This window comes from Oncorhynchus nerka, linkage group LG28, assembly GCF_034236695.1.
Source record: "Oncorhynchus nerka isolate Pitt River linkage group LG28, Oner_Uvic_2.0, whole genome shotgun sequence".
Classification (NCBI taxonomy): Eukaryota; Metazoa; Chordata; class Actinopteri; order Salmoniformes; family Salmonidae; genus Oncorhynchus; species Oncorhynchus nerka.
The window spans coordinates 7,801,096-7,811,277 of NC_088423.1; the positions used below are offsets into that span (position 1 = coordinate 7,801,096).

At 40.0% G+C, this 10,182-nt stretch overlaps 1 protein-coding gene across 2 annotated transcripts; it reads right to left on the reverse strand.

The window, feature by feature from the left end:
* Positions 1-1,383: 1,383 nt before the first annotated feature.
* LOC115112849 (ras-related protein Rab-4A-like) lies at positions 1,384-8,304 on the reverse strand. 2 transcript variants are annotated; one of them, XM_029639857.2, is made up of 8 exons: positions 8,146-8,304; positions 7,540-7,620; positions 7,245-7,359; positions 6,730-6,792; positions 5,365-5,519; positions 4,413-4,508; positions 4,073-4,214; positions 1,384-2,850 (listed from the first exon to the last, which is right to left on the reverse strand). In XM_029639857.2, exons 1-7 carry the CDS (start codon positions 8,159-8,161, stop codon positions 4,102-4,104), a joined length of 639 nt encoding a protein of 212 aa, XP_029495717.1. In that variant the 5' UTR covers positions 8,162-8,304; the 3' UTR covers positions 1,384-2,850; positions 4,073-4,101. The 2 variants fall into 2 exon arrangements, with proteins under 2 accessions (XP_029495717.1, XP_029495716.1); XM_029639856.2 differs by having other exon boundaries at positions 4,073-4,217.
* Between the last annotated feature and the right edge of the window lie 1,878 nt (positions 8,305-10,182).

Consider the following 10,182-nt stretch of genomic DNA (forward strand, 5'->3'; position numbering starts at 1 on the left):
GGAAAAAGGTCATTGAATGAAATGACTGGTGTCAATATTAACTTTGGTGCAAGGTGTCAAAAGGTAAGTAGATCACCGTGCATTAGCTTCCTGTCTGTGAGCCAGCTTATCCACCTATTTAATAACAACCTGCACAACTCCATAACTAGACGATTACACTGATATGACTAATTAGACTGTTACTATAGTTTTATTAAATCAAATCAAATTTTATTGGTCACATACACATGGTTAGCAGATGTTAATGCGAGTGTAGTGAAATGCTTGTGCTTCTAGTTCCGACCATACAGTAATACCTAACAAGTAATCATAACAATTTCACAATTACCTTATACACACACAAGTATAAAGGAATGAATAAGAATATATAGATGAGCGATGGCCGAACGGCATAGGCAAGATGCAGTAGATGGTATAGAGTACAATATATACATATGAGATGAGTAATGTAGGCTATGTAAGCATTACATAAAGTGGTATTGTTTAAAGTGACAATTGAAACATTTATTACATCCAATTTTTCCATTATTAAATTGGCTGAAGTTGAGTCAGTATGTTGGCAGCAGCCACTCAATGCTAGTGATGGCTGTTTAACAGTCTACTGGCCTTGAGATAGAAGCTGTTTTTCAGTCTCTTGGTCCCAGCTTTGATGCACCTGTACTGACCTCGCCTTCTGGATGATAGCGGGGTGAACAGGCAATGGCTTGGGTGGTTGTTGTCCTTCATGATCTACACAGGTAGACTTACTATAACATTCTACCTGTAAATAATTACTATTACTAGTAAGTGTTATTACACAGGTAGAATGTTACTATAGTATTTGGTGTTTTTGCACAGCTAGAATATTACTACAGTAATTAGTGTTATTACACAGGTATAATATTACTATAGGAAGTGTTATTATACAGGTATAATATTACTATAGGAAGTGTTATTATACAGGTATAATATTACTATAGGAAGTGTTATTATACAGGTATAATATTACTATAGGAAGTGTTATTATACAGGTATAATATTACTATAGGAAGTGTTATTATACAGGTATAATATTACTATAGGAAGTGTTATTATATTACTATAGGAAGTGTTATTATACAGGTAGAATATTACTATAGGAAGTGTTATTATACAGGTAGAATATTACTATAGGAAGTGTTATTATACAGGTAGAATATTACTATAGGAAGTGGTATTATACAGGTATAATATTACTATAGGAAGTGTTATTATACAGGTATAATATTACTATAGGAAGTGTTATTATACAGGTAGAATATTACTATAGGAAGTGTTATTATACAGGTAGAATATTATTATAGGAAGTGTTAATATACAGGTAGAATATTACTATAGTAATTAGTGTTACACAGGTAGACTTACTATAGTAATTACAGTTTTATTACAGGTAGAACATCAACTTTATTTTTAGTGTTACCAAGTATTCGAAATGGATATTACAGACACACGTAATAAAGTAAGAGGAATCACCTTGTCACAATTTACACAATTTGTTATACTTTATTTTTAAAAAAAAGAGTAGCTATATTATTGAGAATACATTTTTTAAAGCATGAGTCATAACAATTAGGGAAAACAACTAATAATATCAACACAAAGAACATGACAAACAGGTCAATGGAACGGCAGGCATGAGACAGTGCTGATTGATAATTCTCACCGTAACATGACAAACAACAGGTCGATGACACCAGCAGGCGTGAGACAGTGCTGATTGATAATTCTCACCGTAACATGACAAACAACAGGTCGATGACACCAGCAGGCGTGAGACAGTGCTGATTGATAATTCTCACCGTAACATGACAAACAACAGGTCGATGACACCAGCAGGCGTGAGACAGTGCTGATTGATAATTCTCACCGTAACATGACAAACAACAGGTCGATGACACCAGCAGGCGTGAGACAGTGCTGATTGATAATTCTCACCGTAACATGACAAACAACAGGTCGATGAAACCAGCAGGCATGAGACAGTGCTGATTGATAATTCTCACCGTAACATGACAAACAACAGGTCGATGAAACCAGCAGGCGTGAGACAGTGCTGATTGATAATTCTCACCGTAACATGACACCAGCAGGCGTGAGACAGTGCTGATTGATAATTCTCACCGTAACATGACAAACAACAGGTCGATGAAACCAGCAGGCGTGAGACAGTGCTGATTGATAATTCTCACTGTAACATGACAAACAACAGGTCGATGACACCAGCAGGCGTGAGACAGTGCTGATTGATAATTCTCACCGTAACATGACAAAGGAAAATGTGATGTCATAATTGATAGATTATTCTTCAGCTAATAATGAAATACTGTGATATTCAGTCCATAAAACATGCTTTGAGGTACTTAAATGATATATTCTTTATACAGATAGTACTGTACATAATGCAAGATGCTGTGGGTAGGGATAGGGCAGCAGTACAGGGGTGTAAGTAAAATTCCAGGGCCCGTAATCATTTAGCGTTTCTGATTAAGTGTGCTGTTCGAGGATCAGGTCCCCTTGTCCATGTTGTCTTATTCATTATGATCTAAGAGGAAAAATAAATAATATCAGCACTCCGCATTACGAATACAGCCTAGATGATTGAAGGGCTTGGTCCACTCTTAGAGGAGATTGGAACAGGGGCATCTCTGCCTGTGTCTGAGGGGTCCAGGAACAAGCTCAGCATTCCAGATTGGGGCCAAAAATCCGGGACTCTCTATGGATCACTGATGGAACATCCGGAAGTTGGGAAGTTAGAAAAAGGTCAGGGAAGAGTTGCTCCGCCACGATGTATCATGTTCCCTACATCTGTCATCTGAGTCTTCACCAACCTGCCTGGAAACAAGGACAGAGAGCTTTGAATCCAATACACACCCAGGCACACAGGTGAGTAGGGATCTTGTAGCCCCTTTATTAGCCCCTTTAGCCGATACACATCTGTGTCAATGTGCAATTAACAGAGTTACAACTGCGGGCTGGCAATACTTGGCAGTTACTCAACTCTACGCTCTGTAATTAACAAGCTAATTGATGACTCCTGTCTGCAGACATTGTACCCCTCTATTTATGCCTGGCATTTTTTGTGAAATACTACAACACCCAAATAAGGCACTTCAGAGACCCTTTACCCAACAGGAGTCAGGAGAATCTCGGGTTAAATATATATCTGCCCAGAGGGAACACTGTATCGACCCCAGTTGTGTGGAGCCGCATACAGACAGCTTCTTAGTAGGGAGGCTCGTCATTCTCATGACCTTTACCCTCCCCTCTACCAAAAGAGGTGGAGTCGGTTTGGATGGCTATGGTTCTGTATCACCGACACATTAGCCACTTGGGAGCTGGAGGACCGAAATAGATAGATGGCTCCTCCCTCTGTGAGATACCTAAAAACAGCCCCCTGGCCTCAATCCAACTCCCCCCCATTACCACAGGAGGAGACACAGTACCATAAAGAGGCTCTAGACTTAGGGAGTTACATTTGGGATACAGACTTACACTTAGCCCTGAAGTAGTTTCAGAGATCACCTTGGAGCAACAGAAAATAAAACATTGCAAACTATTCAGGGTAACCATTTGGGAAGAACATGTATCAGCATTCTGGCGATGTTTTATTTTATTTGAGTTCTGATCCCCATTTTAATGTACGGACAGATATAGAGAGGGGTTCATGAAGTAGTTAAGGGCTCGAACCCGTCTCCGAGGGGGCATGTGATGAGCTTGAATTAACAGATGAAACTGACAACAATAATGGAGATCAAACTAGCAGTCTTTCAGCATTTGGTGAATTATGGACAAATCTTTAAAGCTCATGGATTTGCATCTCAAAATGCCCCATGCAATGAAACAGCCTCAACTGTGAAATGGAGAAGACTTTTGAATGGCCTCTTATATAACATGTGAAAAGCAACATCTACGATTACAACTTTATCTGTGCCTGCTATTTTGAGAGGCGGCAGTTTGGATGTCACTAAACTGAGCTATTAATTGAGTTACTAGTGTGATAACGCCAGGACAAGTCCCAGACCAGAATCCTTTGCAGTAGGCAGCAGTCTCTCACCTTGGATCTGGGCACACTGAGCTTGTTCACTAACAGCCACATTCCTGGGCGCTCTCGGCCTGTCCCCTGCGAGGGGAGCGCAGCTGTCGCAGCGCTGCGTCTCCGTACTGGATCCCTGATCCCATCCGCTCCGGGTCCAACTCTCCTGGAAGAGAAGAGAGAGACAGAGAGAGATTCAAAGAGAGAGAGAGAGAGAGAGAGAGAGAGAGAGAGAGAGAGAGAGAGAGAGAGAGAGAAAGAAAGGTTGAAATAAATTCCCTGAGCTGAAACAGTTCAGCTGGTAAACTATGCTTTCATTGCTGTTGGTTAAGGTGAGAAGACACTGATAGCCGAGAGATACCCGACTCTATCTTGTTGAGAATTTTCCTAGCACACTGCACAAAGGCCTCCTCCACGTTCTCCCCTGTCAGAGCACTGGTCTCCAGAAACATCAGCTCTGAAACAGACAAGACAGGGGGACACAATATTAACATTGACTATCCTTGATGGATATGAAACCCAGTGCTCTATTCAATAAGTAAAGCTGAAGTGATACAGAATGCACAATGGATTCAAATAAAATAAAATGTTATTTGTCATGTGCTCCAAATACAGTGAAATGCTTACTTACAAGCCCTTAACCAAAAATGCAGTTTTAAGAAAAATAAGTGTTAAGTAAAAACTAGATGAGTAAAAAAATAAAAAATATAAGTAACAAATAATTAAAGAGCAGCAGTAAAACAACAATAGCGAGGCTATATACAGGGGATACGGGTATAGAGCCAATGTGCGGGGGCACCGGTTTGTCGAGGTAATATGTACATGCAGGCAGAGTTAAAGTGACTCTACCTGGAGCGGACATAAGCAGTATTTACCATGAATACAGTCACTGATAATGCCTTTAAATTTCAATCACGCTGCAACACTGAACTTCTGTAATACGAATTGAATAGAGCCCTAAATCAGCATTTAGCTGTGGAGGACATGAAACTGCAAAAGTTCTGTGTGCACTAGTTCACACAGTGATGTCCTACAGTGACCTCTAGTGGGGCATGGAAAACACTCAAATTATGGTAATCGCTTCACCTTGGTGTCTGTGGAATTCCAAGATGTTCAGATCTACAGCAGTGTCTAGAGGGTAGGAGCTACTTTTTTGGGTGATACGTAACAAGCGTTTTAGAGTAGTCTTAAACACAATGAATAAAATGACAGAGAAGACCTGCTCCTAAATCAGCACTCCCAGTCAGACGCTTGATACATTCAGCCGTTGGATATCAGTGTTAAGAGGGATCATCATTCATACTAAAACGCACCATTTTCCTGAGCAAAGCGAGACGCCTCCAGGAAGGTGACCTCCCTGTCTGCATCCAAGTCCTTCTTGTTACCACACAGGATGATGACAATGTTTTGGCTGGCCAGCATCCTGGCATCTGTCAGCCAGTTGGTCAGGGCGTTGTAGGTTTCCCGGCTGAGGACGATGAGGTCAGATAGATAAAATAGATTGAGAGGACGAGAGCAGTGAAGACACAGATGAGATGGTTCTGTTTAAATGAATCAAATTTGACTTTAGAAAGGATAGAGCGGTGTTTTCCAAAAAAAGATGACAGGAGCCAATGTGCTAACAATGAGTCATATATCTAAACTCAGCAAAAAAATAAACGTCCCTTTTTCAGGACCCGATCTTTCAAAGATAATTCGTAAAAATCCAAATAACTTCACAGATCTTCATTGTAAAGGGTTTAAACACTGTTTCCAATGCTTGAACCATTAACAATGAATGACCTGTGGAACGGTCGTTAAGACACTAACAGCTTACAGACGGTAGGCAATTATCACAGTTATGAAAACTTAGGACACTAAAGAGGCCTTTCTACTGACTGAAAAACACCAGAAGAAAGATGCCCAGGGTCCCTGCTCATCTGCGTGAACGTGCCTTAGGCATGCTGCAGGGAGGCATGAGGACTGCAGATGTGGCCAGGGCAATATATTGCATTGTCCGTACTGTGAGATGCCTAAGACAGCGCTACAGGGAGACAGGACGGACAGCTGATCATCCTCGCAGTGGCAGACAACGTGTAACAACACCTGCACAGGATCGGTACATCCGAATATCACACCAGCAGGACAGGTACAGGATGGCAACACCAGGAACGCACAATCCCTCCATCAGTGCTCAGACTGTCCTAAATGAGATGCACTGCAGAACTTAATGCAGCTGGTGGCACACCAGATACTGACTGTTACTTTTGATTTGACCCCCCCTTTGTTCAGGGACACATTATTCCATTTATTTTAGTCACATGTCTGTGGAACTTGTTCAGTTTATGTCTCAGTTGTTGAATCTTGTTATGTTCATACAAATATTTACACGTTAAGTTTGCTGAAAATAAACGCAGTTGACAGTGAGAGGATGTTTATTTTTTTGCTGAGTTTAGGTCCCCTAGAGTCGTGCTCATGTACTAAATTCAATATTTGTGAGTCATGCTTGTGTACTAAATTCAATATTTGTGAGTCATGCTTGTGTACTAAATTCAATATTTGTGAGTCATGCTTGTGTACTAAATTCAATATGTCTTTTTAGAAACGTGTTGTTTATTCACAAAGATGGATGACAGCTCCAAAACAGTATACTCCTTGAAGGTAACCCATAATAAAGCATGTATTATTTCTCCTCTTACCTGGTGATGTCATACACAAGCAGCGCTCCTGCAGCGCCTCTGTAGTAACTCCGCGTCACAGATCTGGGAGAGAATAGCAATTGTAACATCACTTTGAAATACATCATTGTACCAACTGGGACATTTTACACATCAGAACTGCATTTATTAAATTGACATTATCCATCTCCTACTCCAAATTTCGCTAGCTATACATAACAGCATTTAGTGCGGTCCTCCAAAGATGATCAGGTGCCATCCAAGTCACAAAACAAAATCCTACATGGTGCTCAGTAGTAGTGCTTCAGAATTTTAGCTGCACTCCACATTAGTAACTCCCCGACATCAGCATTTTAGCAGCGCTAAAATAAATAATGGCCATATCGGCCATTATTTATTCCCTTACTGTTCTAAGGATCTGGCACCAGTTCTCTAATGGTCAGCTGGAGATGAAACGGTCCAATCTGGTTTGAATAAAATGTCTGATGCCCTGCCACAGTATGAGTAGGTATGTGAAATGCTGTCTTGTATCATACCTGAATCTCTCTTGTCCTGCAGTGTCCCAGATTTGGAGTTTGACATATTTGTTCCCCACATTGATTATCTTTGAGCCAAACTCCACTCCAATGGTGTGATTCGAATCGTCTTTGACTGTGATTTAAATTAAATTGTTTCATGTTAATAATAGCACAACACGTCATTTGATCACAACATATTTATTGAATCAAAGCTCTTTAAACCTTAAAGTGTAGCTTGTACCTAAAATACATGTTAAAGCTAGCTAGATAGGAAGAACATGTCAGTACAATCCAGGCATTGGACAGGACTTACATCTCTTCTCAATAAACTGGTGAAGAAGACATGATTTTCCAGTTCCGGCATTCCCAATCACTAGGAATTTGAACAGGAAGTCTAGAAGAGGGAAAACAAACTTCATTTTGATTCATTTTTCATATTCATTGTAATCATTAGATCATGCATATTGATTAGGCTAGTTGGATGGCTAGCTAGTTAACATGTGTACACAAACAACGCATTTGCAATGCCAATCATCCAGCAGCACAGTACCTGGCTTAATCAGCTTGCTACAACTTACGTTAGCTGAACTAACGCATTATTTTTGCTTCATGTATAGCTAGCTACTTTTTCGCCGACATTTAACGTTAGTTAATTAACGTTAGCTACTGTCGCTCTCTGAAATATAGAGGATTGTCTAGATAAGAAACCAATTAGCTAATGATGACATTTGACAGAGATGCAAGCTATCTAGCTAAAGCTATACCCCCATCAACGAGTAAACAGGAAACGCTAAGGTTAGCTAGCTAGCATAGGCTATTTGTTTTGATAGAGACATAGCCATGACGTTACACCTGCTCCATCGTCGCCTCTGGATATCTATTGTAATGCGACCTTACTGTACTAGTGAAGATTTCCTACCGTATGTCTCAGACATGGCCAGGGTTGTGTTTTGTTATCTAGTTAAAATAGTTATGTCCACTTGTTTTTCTTGAGGCAAAGCAGCTTCGAAATAAAAATAATAATTGAAGGAAAATCCCTAATGATATCCGTGAATCCTACTGGATTTTCACTCTCACTTCCCGTAGAACGCTTTTTCAAAATAAAAGTAGCATCAATCAACATAAAAATATCTATATATTATAGCAACTATAGTTATGTTGAAAGACATTTAACTTAATGTATTACTATTTTAGAGGAATCGGATTAGGCTACTTGTGTATTACTTATATTTCTAACACCCAGATCTATATTTTAAACTGGAATAGGTACATTTTATTCAGAAAATGTGTGTGCTTTATTCAACTATTACTATTGGTTTTAGATCGATTGTCTAGCTAGACATGTTGTTAGCATTTTGACTTGATTAGAGCTAGCTTGGTCTCAGATCTGCTACCATTGTCAAGCCACACATGTTTGGCATGACAATGAGTGACAAAGCATCGGTATGATGGCACAAACAGACTGGCTTTCAACAGCCACGATCTTAAGTCTAGTTGGTCTGGATCTAGGGCTGGAGGCCAAGTATGTTGGTCTATATACTGATATACTAAAGACAAGTTAGATGTCTAGTTGGTATGATTGGTTTGATTTAGTTGGCCTAGACCTAAATATATAATGAACTTAGATATTTAGCTTGTCTAGTCTCGGTCTATGTTATAGTTAGATGTCTAGTTCAGCCTATCTATAATAAAGGATAGCTATTAAGATTGATCCGTACACAAAGAACCTGCTGCTTGCAGCTTCTCATAAGAAGAGAAGCTTGGTGGTAAACATGTTATACTGTAGAACAGGTTGTTTGTGGTCTAATTTACCACGGCTGTTAGCCAATCAGCATTCAGGGCTCGGTGCCACACAGTTTATACTGCAGAACAGGTTGTTTGTTTATAGGTCATTTTCTTGTATTCCTACAGAGTAAAGAACATGTACATTGAAGGTGAAATGCAAAGGCAATTACATAAATATTACTTCACAAGTTATACCTATCTAATGGTTCATGTATGATTGAATCAGATTGTACATGAGCTTCTGTATAGACCTAGGCATAATGTTTGCCTCAGAATAAAATTGATATTGTCTACAAAATAAAAACAAGTAGGCTGCCAATACGATGCAGAAAACTATAGTAAACCATTTACAGATAATATATGCAAAGAATACATATAAGTAGGAGAAGTTCAGTCTTCAGTGGCATATATAGCCTATAGTGGTACAGTTGAAGTCGGAAGTTACCATACACTAAGTTGACTGTGCCTTCAAACAGCTTGGAAAAATCCAGAAAATTATGTCATGGCTTTAGAAGCTTCTGATAGGCTAATTGACATAATTTGAGTCAATTGGAGGTGTACCTGTGGATGTATTTCAAGGCCTATCTTCAAACTCAGTGCCTCTTTGCTTGATATCATGGGGAAATTAAAAGAAATCAGCCAAGATCTCAGATTTAAAAAATTGTAGACCTCCACAAGCCTGGTTCATCCTTGGGAGCAATTTCCAAACACCTGAAGGTACCACATTCATCTGTACAAACAATAGTACGCACGTATAAACACCATGGGACCAAGCAGCCATCATACCGCTCAGGAAGGAGACGCGTTCAGCACCTTGTGAAGATGCTGGAGGAAACGGGTACAAAAGTATCTGTATCCATAGTAAAACAAGTGCTATATCGACATAACCTGAAAGGCCGCTCAGCAAGAAAGAAGCCACTGCTCCAAAACCGCCATACAAAAGCCAGACTAAGGTTTGCAACTGCACATGGGGACAAAGAGCGTACTTTTTTGAGAAATGTCCTCTGGTCTGATGAAACAAAAATAGAACTGTTTGGCCATACTGACCATTGTTATGTTTGGAGGAAAAAGGGGGAGGCTTGCAACCCGAAGAACACCAGCCCAACTGTGAAGCACGGGGGTGGCAGCATCATGTTGTGGGGGTGCTTTGCTGCAGGAGGGTCTGGTGCAC

What these genes read in the sequence shown, in the direction of transcription:
- LOC115112849 (XM_029639856.2), bottom strand. An exon ending in TCGCTTTGCTCAGGAAAATG is followed by an intron (nt 4,509 to 5,364) that starts GTGCGTTTTAGT and finishes TGTCTGTTTCAG; the next exon opens with AGCTGATGTTTCTGGAGACC. An exon ending in TCTCAACAAGATAGAGTCGG is followed by an intron (nt 4,218 to 4,412) that starts GTATCTCTCGGC and finishes CTTCTCTTCCAG; the next exon opens with GAGAGTTGGACCCGGAGCGG.